Here is a 16738-nt window from a genome sequence, read left to right on the forward strand (position 1 = left end):
CATGCCGATGACAGAACAATGGGCAGAATTTGGTACTTTTTCTGGTACGCTTCATGCATGATGTTTATAGCACAGTCAAACCTCTTTAGGACGAACATCAAGGGACCGGTGATATTAATTTTGTTCGCGATAACGGGAGTTCTTCTTATCCATATGTTTTACCCAGTGAATACACAGGGTTTTATCCAATACAGTTACGAATACATGTACTAGTTCTTCTTAATCTTAGGCAAACATTTTTTCTTATCAGTGTTCTTCCTAACGAGGTTTCACTGTATGTGGATAAAGAAATGGAGCAGAATGTAGGGAGGTTCCTGCCATGGCATGAGGTTTGTTACCGTATTTCAACGGTATAGTTCTGCCAATTACATTTCACTGCTTTTCGAGCAGAATCTGCCAATTATTCGAGCATTATTCGCCTAGGGCTATGTTAATGTGGTCTTTGCGTCAGGGAACCAACACCACTGTTACACCTGTGCAATGCATAATCATCAGAGGTGACTTGCAACAGCGCCACCATTTCAAAGCGATATGCCGATATCAGAATATTTCAACGCCAACACTTCTGCGCCAGACTTCACACGGCGCGCGATAGCACTAGTGCTTGAAAGTGATGACGTCAAAATGGCCAGGGAGTAGTTAGTTGACATCAGATTTCTATTTTTGGATCCACTAAGGTGTGACTTTGCTATTGCCTAAGTATGTGGGTGCATAGCAACCCACTCATGTCGCATGCAGGTGTGACTTTTATTTCGCCACCAGTTGTAACCCCGCCCCCAGTAGCCAAATCAGTCAGTTTCACTGGCTACATCACCATGCTGTGGGTAAGACCGCTTGAAATGTGCTTGGATCCATACAAAAACTGGATCCAAGTGGATCCAGTTTTTGACTGTGACCATGGTGACAGTCACAAGCTTCTTTTGTCTGCCTGCATACTACTAGTACTAGTATTAGTATTAGTATTACTACTACTGTACTACTACATGTACTAGGCTAGTCTTCTACTGCACGCCAAGTGCTTGGATCCATTATCATGATTATTGTTAGTACTTGTAGCCTAATCTCTTTAATACACTGAGTCTGTGCTTCCATAGCCTTTACTTACTTTACTATGCTCTTCCATAGGCCCATAGCAACTAACTTCTACTAAGTTCTAGCGTACTGCACTGAGTACATGCGTAGAGTATTATTTAAAAAAAATTGTTCCACCGGATTTTCGTGTGAACCAAGGAACTACAAGTATTTAGTTACGTCCACTGACACCATGTACATGTACCACCAGTGCCAGTTACTAATAATACTAAACAATCTGTCGATCAGCTCATGCGACAACATTCAGTGATTCACGGCACTGACCGATGCGATGGTACAGTGACGTTCTATGGACTTGCCTACAAAAATTGCGAAGTAATACTACTAATAGTTGGTAGAACAGTGGCTATGGCCCGTGGGCAGGTTTGGCGATATGGCCATGCGATGAGGGAGTACATGTACTGATGTACATGTAGGTGATCGTGTTGGTTGGATGGCTGTTTATTCCCCTGGAACCGTGGGTCAATGGATTGGAACTGTCCAATTATTTTAATTTTTAGAATTATGCACTCAGTCTCTTGATAAAAGAAAAAGGGGTTTTGTCAACTGACAACCGCTCACATTATGTGGCAGCTTCCCAATGTTTCGCCCCCAACCCAGAGGCTAGACCAGACGTATACGTAAAGTAAAAAATATCTATTAAAACAAAAAAAAGAACACAAAACCCACGCAGTTACACACTGTATAAACGGCAAGTGTTCGACTGTGACCATGGTGACAGTCACAAGCTTCTTCTGTCTGCCTGCATACTAATACTATTACTACTAGTACTAGTAGTAGTCCTACTGTACTAGGCTAGTCTTCTACTAGTAAGTTCTAGTACTGCATGCCAAGCGCTAGGCGCAGATAGATGACAGCTAGCGTAAAGCTAAAGGTGCGTTGAGCGCCAAGAAGGAAGAAAAGCCTGAAAGCGACAGACTGTCCTGGGAACTGTTAGACTGGCTACGCCAGGCCAGAACTCCAGGAGCATTCCTCTTGACCAGTGCGGACCGCAAAGCTGCTTCCTGCATCAGTGCACGCAATGGACATCACCCAAGGTACATGTACATGTATGTGACAAGAACAAGACCGCGTCAACCTCAACCTGCTCTTATCCTTCTTTCTGATCTTGTTCTGTTTACTGTGATGTTGTCGTTGCTTTGCTTCGTCCTATTACTAATTCGCTACAGCTAGCGTCGTGACAGCTACCGAAAACAGCCAAATCTCATTGGCTGCTCAGGCCGTCAAGCCGAGAGAAGGTGTCAACCAGCTCGGGGGTACTACCGCAACGGGAAGCCTTTGGATTCTGCTCGCCGCGCCCGGGTAATCGAGATGCACAGGCACGGCGTCAAGCCCTGCATGATAAGCAGGCAATTGCGAATTTCGCACGGATGTGTTTCCAAACTTATTAAAAGGTAGGTGCATATGATGGCTTGTGTGCAAGATATTTTTTTTAGAAAAACTGGCTGAACGCATTCTTACGAATCAGAGGTAGCGACTTGTGCGATTGGAGAGGAAGTGCTTGTTGCTCTCCGCAGACTTCTTCTTCTTGTTTGCTTCGTTGTAATTGAGACTTGACCGAGTGACGGTAAGTACATGTATTGTTAGTGAAGCACGGATAATGAGATATCGATTCAGGGCGCACTGAAGCAACTGACTAGAACAGTTACAAACAAAAGTTTTGCGACATGGACCGTTGGACATGCGAGCCGGAGGCTTCGCAGACTGAAGACCAACTCTCTGTCACAGTCTGTGTCCAACTAGTGCCCGCAAAGTTGGTGTAAAGCCGCATGTGATGACTGGCATGCACGGAGTAGGAGCAGTAAGAATGCCATTAATTACATGGAGATCCATGGAGTACAGCGCCAACAAGCCAACGCAAAATGCAAAAGAGTCCGTGGCACGACTCCAAGGCATGCGTGGAAGGCTTAGCTGTGCAATAGCGCTTAGCTGTCACAGCACTGTGCTGACAGCTGAGCTACAGCTTCTGGTGTTGCTGGTGTATTGTTTGTGTTGCCTTGTTGGTGGGGCAAGGGAGGCTCTTCTGTGTTCTTTCACTTCTTTGTTTCTCCATCCACAAGAAGTGTTCAAATTATGCAAAAGTCATGCACACTAATGCCTGCAGAATTTTGGTCTATACTGTATACATGTATTCTGTTGTGATCCAATGTATATGTAAGAAAAGGTAGTTGCATCATCAGTGTGTTGTATTGATGTACAGTGCTGTCTGTCCTGTTCTAGCTGAGCCCCAAACTACATAATACATGACTACTACTATCAGCCCTGTGCTACATGATAGTAGGTATGGCCCTTGTATACATGTAGCAAATACAATGACTATGTAGCAATTGCCAGCATGGGCTGTATGAGTCATACAGTAGCTCACATAGCTGCTGTATGCAAACTGTAGCTAGTTATCTTGTATAAAATAATCGCTGACTTCATGCACGTACACATACACACAAGGTACAGAGCACCACTGTACTAGTTTCATGCCCTTGGCGTAGGCTATCATCTGACAACTGACATGTAGTTGCCTGCGTGTAATGTGTAAAACAACTGTATGCAAAATAACAAGAATACGCCTCCACCAAGAACTAAGTTTTTTTGCCACATTTCAAGGTTGCAGTCAACTGCTATTTGAAGGCCAACGAATGGTCGTGGGCACATGACCATCCCTGAGCATCAGCAACACAACTGCCTCGCCCAACGACTTTCAAATTCCGCTCCACGTACTCCTACTAATGTCCGTTTTCTCTTCTCTCCTTCTCCTCCTAACACTGTCTGTCCTATTTTCTCCCTTCTTCTTATTTACTGTCTCTCCTCTCAACATTTTCAGATCATATACCTGTCACTTTTATTTTTTTTCTTCTCTTTTTTTGGTGCGTTTGATGTCCCCATGACGCTGAGACCTGGGGGCTGAGTTCAACAGGCCTCACCATCACTGTGCTCCCATTATGCAATTTTTGTCTTAGCCTGTGAGCTGTGATCATAGTAAAACGACCACCTCTACCTCCTCCTCCTCCATTATTACCATGGTGATATTTGAGCAAGGCATGCCAAGGTTGGCAAGAAGCACAGTTACAGTCACCCCAAGCTGTACTACTACTAGTACTAGTATCGTGTTTATTATTATTATTATTATTTTTTTTTTCTTATTTTGTTAGGGATTTCCCAACAGGCAATGTTGCCTTTCATGGGCCTACAGCAGAGCAAGCGCATGCATGCTTCGAAAGCTTTGCTCATAATGCTAACACTAGTAACAGTCTATCTACATGTACGTTTACACTGCATATACACGTAGCGTAGAATTTGTTTCTGAGCAGAAATAAAAACAGGACTACCAGGGGCGGATCCAGCGATCTCTACAGGGGGTTCCAGTATAGTCAAAACTGAATAGCTGATACATGTACATGGACACACGTATGGTTACCAGTAGTACATTTACGAAATTTAGGGGGTTCCACGGAACCCCTGGAACCCCTCCTGGATCTGCCCCTGACTACTTTGTACCGCCTCAGTCCGGCAGAACACGTCAGCAAACCACATTATTCTACTGTAGCTCTTCAGGGTAAAAATAAGAAGTGCTCCCGGTTCCTGGTTGACCCTATTTTCGTTGGCTAGGCGCCTGGGCGTGTGTGCTAAGCATCCATCCGAACCATTGCACTCGTGCTTTGTGGCCAAAGTAACGTTAGTTGGCTCCACACCGTACTCCCTGCCCGTCTGCACTGTTCCGGTTCATTGGACCACTAAGGGAAGACGGTGATGTGGATTGTCTGCATAGGATCAGCTCTCAAAAGTAAGTCTAAGACTAAGAGTAGTACTTGTCTTCAACACTGGCACCAATCGGTATCTGCTGGGAACGTTTTAGAGGTACATGTGCATGTATGTGTATGTTGCTGGTTAACAGCATGTGCATGTATCATTGTACTATGTCAGTATGTGCAGATACCGTTTACACAATCCACACTGGCCATAGTTGTCATGGTGCATTGCAGACGATTCCTTTCAGTTTCAGTGTGTCACATGACATGGGTTAGAAACTTAGAATAATGATGGAGTACATTCTGTGCTGTGACCACGTCTATATAGCCCGGCATCCCTCCGCTTGTGGCCATATAATAGACACGGGTCTTCAATAAATATGATGGTGCAAATCAGGGAGTCGTACAAACCCAGACGTGTGTGCGTGCGTGTGTGTGTGTGTGTGTGTGTGTGTGTGTGTGTGTGTGTGTGTGAGAGAGAGAGAGAGAGAGAGAGAGAGAGAGAGAGAGAGAGATAAGAGAGAGACAGAGAGAGACAGAGAGCAAGCGAGTACGCTTAGAGGATACAACCTTGGTAGCGGAGGATGATAATACATCTCCGCTTGGGAGGTCCACCACGGCGAAGTATGGTTGTTTTCTTGGGAGGCTAGCATAACATGCGGGGGGAACTGCTAACGGATATGCTCATCCAACAAGCGTTGAACCTCAGCGTGAAGGCTCATGTCCACATACGGGCCCTTACTAAGTTACTAGCCAATACTAATAATAGTTACACTGAGTTTGATATAGCTACAAGGAAGACTAATAATTGTACTTTAAGCATTTCATATGTCGACATCCACTCCGTTTAATCCTGGTTCACCTTCAACTCTAAGTCTTGCAGAGTGCTGGATGGGTATTTTCCAACCGAGCCTTACTTGTTGGGTACAACGATTACTAGTAAGTCCTCTGCAGATCCAGTCTCGTGGGGACGCTTATACATGTATCTCCTTGAGGCTTTGGGAAAAGTTTGTTTCTGCATTCTCTAAGCGATGCCTCCGTAGCATGTGAGTAAGTTTGATAGTTTTAAAAGGGATTCCCCAAAGCTAGCATCTCGCCTGTCGAGAGGGTCTCCATGATCGAAAGTGTTATTACAGATGAGAACTGCGCACGAAAAAGGGTAAAATGCAAAAAGACCATAACGTAGAAATCTATCAGATTGGTGAGTGAAGGATCGAAGCTATAAAATAGTTGTTCAAGTAAATGAAACTATCCCGGGGGTGTGATCACGAGGGCTATGGAATACCAGTACTACAGTGAACAGTACATTAAGCGATTTAGTTACATGGAGATCTTAAGATTTTTCTAGTCTTGTTCCTTACTCCCTTTTCCATTTTGCATTATTGTGCAAAGTCGGTCACATGTTTCAAAGAAGGCATCACGGCCGGTTTGTGCTACGACTTTAAATACATTTGAACAACAACAACAACAACAACAACAACAACAACAACAACAACAACAACAACAACAACAACAACAACAACAACAACAACAACAACAACAACAACAACAACAACAACAACAACAACAACAACATGCAATGATGCACCCTTCCCTCCATCCAGTCCTCCATGCATTCATCCATGAATGCATGCATCCATGCATACAGCCACCCATCCATTCAATCACCCAACCATCCGCATACATGCATCCGTCCGCACCGTCTGTCCGACCACCGGTCTGTCCGACCATCGGTCTGTCCGACCATCGGTCTGTCCGACCATCGGTCTGTCCGACCATCGGTCTGTCCGACCATCGGTCTGTCCGACCATCGGTCTGTCCGACCATCGGTCTGTCCGACCATCGGTCTGTCAGACCATCCGTCTGTCCGACTATCCGTCTGTCCGACCATCCGTCTGTCCAACAATCCTTGAACACATTCTCTTTGAATTCTTGTGTTTTGCTACTTTTAGATACAAAAGCGAAGGAACAATGGCTCCGGGAAAAATAGGAGGAAGTTCGCCAAAGGTGATGAAGCCAGAAGTGGTGAAGTATGTAGAACAAGTGAAAGGACACACGACAACATCAACGTGGACCGCCGAGCGAATTCGCGTCGAGCTTATTCGTAACAAAGTATGTGAAGCAGGCAAATGCCCATCAATAAGCTCTATCAATAGAACAATCAGAACAATCCAGAAGAATAGCATGAGCGGTAAGTTATAATTATATTCTTGCTAAGTTGTTTTTCTGGGTACGAGCTAGTAGCATCGAAATTTCAGAATCTGAAGTATTCTGGGTGCTGAATCGAGTGGTCTTGGTTTGACGAGACTGGGAAAAGCTGCTGCGAGCACTGTGAGCATTCTGAAAGATGCCGTCGGAATATACCTGAGAAGTTCAGTGAATAATCTTAACAGTTGTCGCTACGTTGAACTGGTTACGCTGGTGGACAGTGTGTCATAACTCGTAACATTTTGTCCTTTTCCTTTCTTCATCATAGTTGTCGCTACTTTTGAGTTTTAAGTTAAGTGAAACAAAAATGAATGAAAATCCCAGAACATGTGCTATACTAGTCCTCTTGGCAATGAGTCAGAAATATCGACAGAAACTGGAATACTGGACACAGGTGGTTCCCTAATCAAGATCCAGGTTCCAAACTCGAGATCATTTTTAAAAAACTGAAACCGCCTTTAAGGTGCATCTCGATCGCTCACTTCTATCTGTTAGGTTGTTATCTGGAATCCTGGGATATCTGAGTGCACGGGACTCACGGTTGGTCCTGACAAACGGTGCACGTCACACGGTTGTGCATGGCAGCCTAGCCTCCTCTGACCCAGACCACTCAATTCAGTGCTGTGAGACCTACTAGCATACTATACTGCCTACTGCCGCATGGTCAGTGTTGTACATGACAGCGGTGGCTTTATTTACTGTAAATTGAGAAACTTTCGCTAGAGATTAAATTTCGCTATTTTCGCGACCACCACACATTGGCGGATATAATTCGCCGCGAACCTCTCCGTACATTGATTGTAGACAGTACAATATCCGACTGAAGAGATAGAATCACAAAAGTTTCTCATCGTGAATCAGCCCAATCTATAAAAACGCTAAATTTGCGCGCCGCGAAAGTTTGTCGCTTTACAGTATGTATGATGATTCTTGAGAACCCCTTTCTGTTCAGAACAGCCCCCGACACTTATAATAAAGTTCTATCTGTCACTGTGTGAATTGTCAACTAGGCTGCACTGGGCTTCGCAGTGAGCGAGGTTCTACATATCATGTACATCTAGTCGAGTTATCTGCATTTGCTTTGCTTTCAACATGCGGTACATGAGCTGCATGGCGTAGTTGGTATTTCACAGATCCGTCAGGAATGCTCTGTTCCCCATGTCACTGAATAATGCAAAATTTAAGAGCTCAAGTAATGTTGAAAACTTATTTTGGAGCGAATCGTGCATGTCACATGTCACAGGACTTCACAGTCACTCCTTGTGCATGTCACATGTCACATGTCACATGACTTCACAGTCACAGTCACTCCTTGTAAGTTTGCTAACTGCATTTTAAAACATGTACATGACTGTACACAGTTACCAAGACAGGCGCCTGCCCAAATCCTGCTCTTCTGTTTCTGTGTTGCAGGTGGCTCGTCACAAACAGCACAAGGCCAACTACAGGTTCCACCGCTGCCACAGAATCCAGAACAAGGGAATATGGGCAGTTTTCCGCCACCTTTCCAATGTCTGGGTTCCGTCGTCGGATTCAGTCTCTGTGGCACAAGCCCGAACGTCTTCTGTTTTCCCCCTGCTAAGGGTAAGTGAAGCATTCTTTTCCATCAGTTGAGTCCAGACATCTATGCGGAAAAGAGTCGTGGTAAACAAATAGGAAGTGTTTCGGAGCGGGTTTGGATTTCCCCGAAAAATCCGTCTCACTTTACAAGCACCTACTAGCATAGAAATGTATTCTGGATTTTCATGGTTTCTTTACTGATATAGTATTATACTTCGAATGTAAATACAGAATTATGAAGAGTAAAACACAAACCTTCTGTGAACTCTGTTTTTCACAGGTCCACACCAACCGGTTTCGTTCATTCCAAACGGACATGCAGCAGCAGGATATGCGCAACCGCATAAAGCAGCCTATGATTATGAACACGCCTATGCCCTGCCAATAGCAAATGGCGGCCCAGTGAGCGGCGTCTCTCCACTAACACTTTGAAGTGCATCTAATACTCGTCTATCCGCTTCACGAATATGCACTGACAGCCCTTCAAGATGTATATAGCAGCCTGCACCTGTGAAGGTGGATGGAAAAGTCTCCCTCTCTCTCTCTCTCTTTCTCTCCCTCCCTCCCTCCCTCCCTCCCTCCCCTCTGCAGACAGATGACTGGATTATAATTGATGCGGATTCTCCAAATGTAACTGACACTTGTTTGTAATATACCAAAAAGAAACCGAGATGAAAGGTTGTGTACCTGCAACAGAATCATACTACTATTATTGCATGTAAGAGCTACGTGAGTGGAAGTGACCCTCCGGGAAGAGTGGCATGAAGAGTTTTTCTGCCCGGCTGACTATAAAAACAATGGAACATCAACGTCTAAAGTTCTTTTTACATGTGCCGGTATATGCATGTATACAATGCACTTCAAAATATACGTTATGATGCTATCACTTACTGAATTGTACAATGTCATGTACATGTATGTACGTATGTATGTACAAGCATGCATACACGTACGTTATTAATTTATTATGTTATCACTAGTCTTATTGTACTGACTTGAGTACATATACTGACATTACAATGTCATGTACAAATGTACATCAATCACCTGTAGGTTGCTCTGAGTGGAATACTAGTAAATCAATACAATTACACCGTGGACCTTGTTAAGGGTACGTTGTTTGTTATTTTCATCAGAACATTAGTAATAACGAAGTAGTTGTCTGCTCCACACACTATTAAATATTTCGTAATACCGGTATTTATAGTAAGAACACTCTTACACTGTGATTCATCAGGACAGGAACCAAAACATTGCTGTGTTGGATCGGATCTATGCGGACAGTATGTATGCGGCACTATAGATAGGACATTGTATACTTGTTGTATACTCTTTATTTATAGTCGAAATCAAAACAGGCATACACTGGAGTATACGTAATTGAACTTCAGTTCTAGTATGTAGGCTACACAATTGTGCACAACTGATGCACCTGATCAGTGCGGGTGGTCTGTATGCCAGCATGGTAAAGGCTTCGGAGGTAATACATGTACAGACAGTGTTTTCACTTTTCAGTGAAAAGCAGGGGAGAAATCATGACAATACATTGTTGAGGTAGTCAAGGTTCTTCTGTGACAATACATTGTGGTGTGCTCGAACTCGTCTTCTTTAAAAGTTCTTTCTCACGCTGATACAGTACATGCAGCAGAAGATGCGGGTGAATCAGTCTTTATCAGGTATCTCGGGGCAGAAGAGATATCGCCGGGTAGTCCGCAAACCTCTGCATACATCACCATTCCCGAGCAAGCTTGGCTAGTCTTCGCATAAACCAAATGAACAAAAGAAATGAGGAACGAACGAGGCCAATGAGGTGAACACACGCGTGCAACTGCAGAATAGGCAAAGGAATATACGAGGTCATGTACATGTACATTTTGCATGTACACGTGCATGACCAGACAGTCCTAAAAAAACACGAAATGTCAACAGTTACTGTTTACTTCAACAAATAAAACTGGAAACGGATGAATACCGGTACAGCAATCAAACAGCTGATGGTACAGACTCAGTGGCAAAGCGACATAACACGAGTATTCAGGAGAGTACCAGTCTACTTATAAAGTATAAACTACAGCCGAGAACCATGTAGTCGACATGGGTAAACCATTTTCACATGCACACACTCCTCTCCGGAACGACTTCCTCACTGCTGCTGCCTTGCTTCAGGACACCGTCAATCGTCTGTCAGACTGGGGCAAGGAATGGCGTGTAGCGTTTGAGCCGTCGAAACCCCCTCGACTTAGGCCTCGGCCTTTGGGAAATCCATAAAATAAAAAAAATAAAAAAAACCCAGGCCTATGACAGTCATGACACGCTGCAAGGGGCGCAGCTAGCCTTGCCCTCTCTCCTCTTTGGAGGCAACCCGGCACCAGCGTCATCCACGGCTTGAGCCCCTTGACGCCACTGGCACTCGAAACGATCTCCGCACGGCCACCGACCACAGTTACCAGCTAAGAAATCCCCTACCGCGTCAAGCACCAGACACCATTCTCCGCAGTTTCTCGTATTGTGCAATCCAGCTGTGGAATTCCCTGCCGCCTGCTTTTCTAGGCTCCGCCCCAACTCGCAAAAATCTTCAAAAGTTTAAATGCAACGTCAACGAATACCTCCGTCGACAGGTTTGGCGATGGTCCACGGACATTCTGCCTGTCGACCCACTTACATTCTAGTGCCCGGTCAACGACTCCCATTGCTACGAATGCGCTGCACACTTCTGTCACTAGCTGATGTTATCCCTTGCTCTTTTCTTTTTTACTTTCCTGACCCTTACAGCTGCTCTATCTTTTGTTTTTGGTGCGTGTTTCTGGCCGTGATGCCGAGACCTCACGTCGGCAGAGCCATCAATGCCCCACCATCACTGCTGCGTCTCGCTGCAGCCCCTACTCAGTAGTTGTCACGTTTGTCCTTGTCTCAGTACCATTGTCTTTCATTATTATTTTACGAGTTGGGTATATGAACATAGCAAAAAACAAACAAACAAACAAAAAAACAGACGTTTGGAGTTTGGGAATTCTGTAGACGATTTGCAAAAAGGTTCGAACGTTCGGAAAAAGACATTACTTGCATGACACATTGACAGGACGAACAAGGCAAACCGTTCAACATTCTGCAGGCGTTTCGTTGCCAGTGTTGGGGTTGCAGTTCCGTTATTGAGTACATGTAATGAATATAAGAATAGAATAGAGGAATAGAATAGAATAGAAGAAGTAATGATTTCTCTTTCTTATGTTGATCTCTAGCATGCTTGGACACCTTGGTGTGGGGATACTCATGCATTTTGTTATACTTATGCCAAGTTATGGCCACTTGCAAGTACATGTACGAGAAACGCACAATTTTCCGAACCTTGAGGCTCCATAAGTACAAGGAAGTGAATAAGTATCCCGGGCCGTATGACAATGCATTATGAGGATTTCGCGAGCGTAATGCGAGCATCCATGAAAGCATAATTCCATGATTTCGCGAGCATAATCAGCCGGAGCCTGCTCTCCTGTATGCTATCAGTGTGCTAATCATACTGACAAACAACCCTACTATGATTATGAGCACTATTGCAGCGTCCATCATTGAACTTTCCAGTTTGGCCCCGGCCATGAAGAATGAGCATCATGCAGTGGTCAGGTCCAATGCCGTTGGGCTCGCTCCCGTTCCAGTTTTCGAAGGTAATGCGGTCGCCGTTTGTCCAATGCCATACGCCATCTCCGTTCTTGTCCTCTCCACCGATCCAACAGTATCCTCCAGCACTCAAGTCCGCCGCATCCATCACTGCCGCCAGTTCCGTCTGATTTCGTACCTGTGCCAAGCTTCCCCCATCCGTTTCGCAAAGCGCCTTGGCGGCATCCCATGTCATCATCGTCCGGAAGAGCTTGTACCGCCTCTCACGCCTGGGCGTACTCGGCTGACATCCAGTACCAATAGCCTGCTGAACGAGTTGTGTCAGTGAATCTATCTTGGCATTCATCTCCCTTTTGTAAGTCTCCCACGGTGCATAGAAGTTCCGTTTAGATAGCCACTGTTCCTCGCACGTGTCTCCAGAATACCCGACGTTGCACCGGCAGACAGCCTTGGTGGTGCCGTTAACACACGTTGCTCCGTTCAGGCATGGGTTGGACGCACAGTAGCCGACCTCTGTCTGACAGTGGTGTCCAGTGTAGGCAGGTGAGCTACACTGACATGCGTACCTGCCACTCTGCAACACACACTGTCCATTGCCACTGCAGATTTCATGGCCATTGCATTGGCTTGCTTGGCTGCCGGGATTCAGACACGTGTGAATGGCATTCCGTTCCATCACCGACAACGTACCTGCTGCTGCTGTCAGCAGCGACTGCGAGATACCTTGCACTTGAATTCCGAGATACGAGAAGGCTTGCTCAGTCCGGGAAGCTCTTTGCGGATCAATTCCAACTGCTTGAAACGCCGACGAAAGGCAGCCATCTTCAGAAGAGTTTAGTCCGTGTGATAACGCAAGGGAGACACTTAAAGCCAGCTGCAGGTAGACTGCCAGAGACGACGAAGTGTGGTGCTTCATTGCAGAGCCAAACGGGGAATATTGGTCAATTGACGATGGTGGAACGAGGGAGGGAAACCGAGGAACTCTTCAGGCAATCAAGCCATTTATATACTTTTCACTGAGCCCCGCAGCTCTGTCAGTAGACCGCACTCTGCTGTACATATCACCGATACGTTCGGAGACTTCGCTTTTTGCCATTCCGCATGTGCCAAATGTCAATAACGGTTACGTACGGCGCGCGTGCAGTACTGTACATGTAGGTGATTGTACCCACATAGTCATTGCATGTACATTGGCAACCATGTAATGGCACAGTTTCTCACCTCAGCCCTAGGCGAACAGCGATTAGGGAATGCTGAAATAGATACACCACAATATTCACGCCACTACTGTAGCACACTACACTATACTGCAGTATAATTCGCTGTCAAAATGATTTTTATCCTTATGTCCGTGCAGTAATACACTGTTGAATTCTAATGAGTAATGTCACCGCAATACACTGTCAAAATTCTAATGGCGCTGCAGTGTCATCACCATTATCATCATCAAAGACCCATTTTGGTTGCTGTGGCAGCAATGTCACAATGTCACGCAAGACCGTCCTGTGTCTGTCCAGCGCTAGACTTGCTTTTCTGCTCCATTTCGCCTTCTTTACTCCGTCCGTCCGTTTGACCGCTGGTCCTTCTCTTCAATACACTATCACATTCTAATGTCAGTGCGGCAATACACTGTCAGCGTCGAATCTGTGCTCGCAGCCTCGCCCGCCGGCTTTATGGAGTCTCATGGTGAGTGCAGGCTGAGGGCACAGGTGGGTTGAACCGTGACCCTGCCATTCGAGTGCTGTATGTCGCGGATCCGAGGATCCACGGAGTGAAAACTAACTTACTTGTCGGCGCCTTCCACAATTGTAGCGGGTTCGGCCTGGTCCCATACTGGCCATGGCTCAGATGGACAGTTTCAAGCACATTAGGCTCCGGCGGAATATACCGCATAATTATTGGCATATAATTATGGTGGTTGAAAATTTGGAGCATATTTTGGCACATCCGTTCGGAGGTAGCAGTACAGTCAACTTGGCTAGTAACTTCTCTCCCCCCTCTGCAGTATCCCCCCTCTGCAGTATCCCCCCTCTGCAGTAGACGTGACATAACTCACATCTTTTTTGGGGGCTACACTCTGCGTAACGCCATGGCATTGGCACGCGCCCTCACTTCACAGAGCACAATGCAATGGCGCGCTACCTTCTGCTGCTTCTTCTCCGTGATGTGCTAGTTGCGCCTTCTCTCTCTCTTTCTCTCTCTCTCTCTCTCTCTCTCTCTCTCTCTCTCTCTCTCTCTCTCCCTCTCCCTCTCCCTCTCCCTCTCCCTCTCCCTCTCCCTCTCCCTCTCCCTCTCCCTCTCCCTCTCCCTCTCCCTCTCCCTCTCCCTCTCCCTCTCCCTCTCCCTCTCCCTCTCCCTCTCCCTCTCCCTCTCCCTCTCCCTCTCCCTCTCCCTCTCCCTCTCCCTCTCCCTCTCCCTCTCTCTCTCTCTCTCTCTCTCTCTCTCTCTCTCTCTCTCTCTCTCTCTCTCTCTCTCTCTCTCTCTCTCTCTCTCTCTCTCTCTCTCTCTCTCTCTCTCTCTCTCTCTCTCTCTCTCTCTCTCTCTCTCTCTCTCTCTCTCTCTCTCTCTCTCTCTCTCTCTCTCTCTCTCTCTCTCTCTCTCTCACTCACTCACTCCTTTCTTCCCGGTTGCCGTGCTTGTGACTTTTTTTCCCCTGCTGCCGTGCTCATATTAGTTATCTAACTACAGCTGTATCTTCTTCTTGGTTCTGTTTGCCCGCTTATTATTATATATTTTCTTTTCTCTTATTATCAGTGGCACCATTGTCATTAGGTTTAGGCCTGTTTTGGAACTCCACCTTAAATAAAGCCAAACAACAACAACAACAACAACAACAACAACAACAACAACAACAACAACCAAGTCGATTTGAGTGCTCAGCAGCGCGTGTCTTACTTTCCTGGCGAAGCACGTAAAGTAGTTTGTGGCAGACGGTTGTAATGCAAGGCCTACAGTCAAGTGCTACTAGTATCAGAAAATAGGAGTATTGTGGCCAACCATTTGTCTCCACGCAACCTCAGGAGAAGAGAACAGCGCAAGCAGGGGATGTAGAGCGGCAAAATAACGTCTGACCACCTGTTTTCAGGATTTCCGCAAATGGGAGGGATCTCGATCTGAGATCGTCTCTCAGGATCTGGCCTCACGTGAGCTGTTTCAGATGAAGACATTATTCACAGAGTGGAAGATGTGACAGCTTGTCTGCAGGCAGGAATACTATTAAATTTTGCCAATGGCAAGATAAACTTCATCCCAATGATCACCTGCAATAATGGTTTCACCTCTCACTACATGGATAAGTAAGGGAAAATATTTGACACACCCACTATTCAGCCACAGCACTGCATCAAAGTAACATAGTTGCAGTGGAGAGCAGCCAATGGAGACACGATTATGTCATAGTGCTAAGAATTGGTGGAGCTCGTGAGAGATACTATTTACAGCAGCTTCAGAGACAGATCGACTATAATTATGCATCCTTTCCTGGAAGTTTGACAATGTGCAGCCTTTCATCCATTTTTGTTCCAAACCAAGAGCACTATAGCCCTTGCTGAAGCATTATAATCAGCATTATAAGGACTGCACTTTTTGGAGCATTATGATTAGCATTATACGAACATTTTCGGAGCATTATCTTCTGGACCCTATTATACACACCTGCTATTGAAGGACCATACATAGAGCTTCTTGTCGATTTGGAATAATATTTTAGCAGCCACTATAGGACATCTCCCAAAAGTTCAGCGTTTGCTTGCGAATTTGGTATTCCTCTTGCAGAATTATTATTGTCTTGTACTTCCACAAAGCTCCCCCCCCCCCCCCCAGTCCACATCATGTCATGTCAATGGTCTGAGTCATTTTTTCATGACGATTATCTGTTCTTTTGGTCTTTTTGGGGAAGCATGTAAAAGCATAATTGGCTTTTTTCTCGAGCATCCTGCGAGCATCCGCTAGAGCATAATCTGGTCATTTTCCTAGCATAGTCCGCTTACCCCTACTGTTGTTGTTGTTGTTGTTGTTGTCGTTGTTGTTGTTGTTGTTGTTGTTGTTGTTGTTGCTGTTGCTGTTGCTGTTGCTGTTGCTGTTGCTGTTGCTGTTGCTGTTGCTGTTGCTGTTGCTGCTGCTGCTGCTGCTGCTGCTGCTGCTGCTGTTGCTGTTGCTGTTGCTGTTGCTGTTGCTGTTGCTGTTGCTGTTGCTGTTGTTGTTGTTGTTGCTGTTGCTGTTGCTGTTGCTGTTGCTGTTGCTGTTGTTGTTGTTGTTGTTGTTGTTGTTGTTGTTGTTGTTGTTGTTGTTGTTGTTGTTGTTGTTGTTGTTGTTGTTGTTGTTGTTGTTGTTGTTGTTGTTGTTGTTGTTGTTGTTGTTGTTGTTGTTGTTGTTGTTGTTGTTGTTGTTGTTGTTGCTGTTGTTGTTGTTGTTGTTGTTTATTTTACTTCGCAGATTCTAACGGGCAAGTTGCCCAATATGGCAATAACAAGAAAGCGAAGGCCAAGAAAGTAATAATAATAAAAGAAATAACCGGGGCA

General features: G+C 45.5%; 2 protein-coding genes across 3 annotated transcripts; one reads left to right on the forward strand and one right to left on the reverse strand.

The window, feature by feature from the left end:
• The first annotated feature begins 1914 nt into the window (after positions 1 to 1914).
• On the forward strand, positions 1915 to 9869 carry LOC135814694 (paired box protein Pax-1-like). 2 transcript variants are annotated; one of them, XM_065327861.1, is made up of 5 exons: positions 1915 to 2141; positions 2262 to 2486; positions 6788 to 7026; positions 8457 to 8627; positions 8884 to 9869. In XM_065327861.1, exons 2-5 carry the CDS (start codon positions 2404 to 2406, stop codon positions 9033 to 9035), a joined length of 645 nt encoding a protein of 214 aa, XP_065183933.1. In that variant the 5' UTR covers positions 1915 to 2141; positions 2262 to 2403; the 3' UTR covers positions 9036 to 9869. The 2 variants fall into 2 exon arrangements, with proteins under 2 accessions (XP_065183933.1, XP_065183932.1); XM_065327860.1 differs by having other exon boundaries at positions 1915 to 2129.
• Positions 9870 to 11505: 1636 nt separating this feature from the next.
• Positions 11506 to 13222, reverse strand: LOC135814695 (versican core protein-like). Its single transcript, XM_065327862.1, has one exon. The coding sequence runs from the start codon at positions 13132 to 13134 to the stop codon at positions 12112 to 12114; it is 1023 nt and encodes a 340-aa protein (XP_065183934.1). The 5' UTR covers positions 13135 to 13222; the 3' UTR covers positions 11506 to 12111.
• Positions 13223 to 16738: the final 3516 nt, after the last annotated feature.

Source organism: Sycon ciliatum, chromosome 4 (genome assembly GCF_964019385.1).
Source record: "Sycon ciliatum chromosome 4, ocSycCili1.1, whole genome shotgun sequence".
NCBI lineage: Eukaryota > Metazoa > Porifera > Calcarea > Leucosolenida > Sycettidae > Sycon > Sycon ciliatum.

What these genes read in the sequence shown, in the direction of transcription:
- LOC135814694 (XM_065327861.1), top strand. Translation starts at nt 2,404, where the DNA reads ATGCACAGGCACGGCGTCAAGCCCTGCATGATAAGCAGGCAATTGCGA. An exon ending in CCAGAAGAATAGCATGAGCG is followed by an intron (nt 7,027 to 8,456) that starts GTAAGTTATAAT and finishes TCTGTGTTGCAG; the next exon opens with GTGGCTCGTCACAAACAGCA. An exon ending in CTGTTTTCCCCCTGCTAAGG is followed by an intron (nt 8,628 to 8,883) that starts GTAAGTGAAGCA and finishes TGTTTTTCACAG; the next exon opens with GTCCACACCAACCGGTTTCG.
- LOC135814695 (XM_065327862.1), bottom strand. Translation starts at nt 13,134, where the DNA reads ATGAAGCACCACACTTCGTCGTCTCTGGCAGTCTACCTGCAGCTGGCT.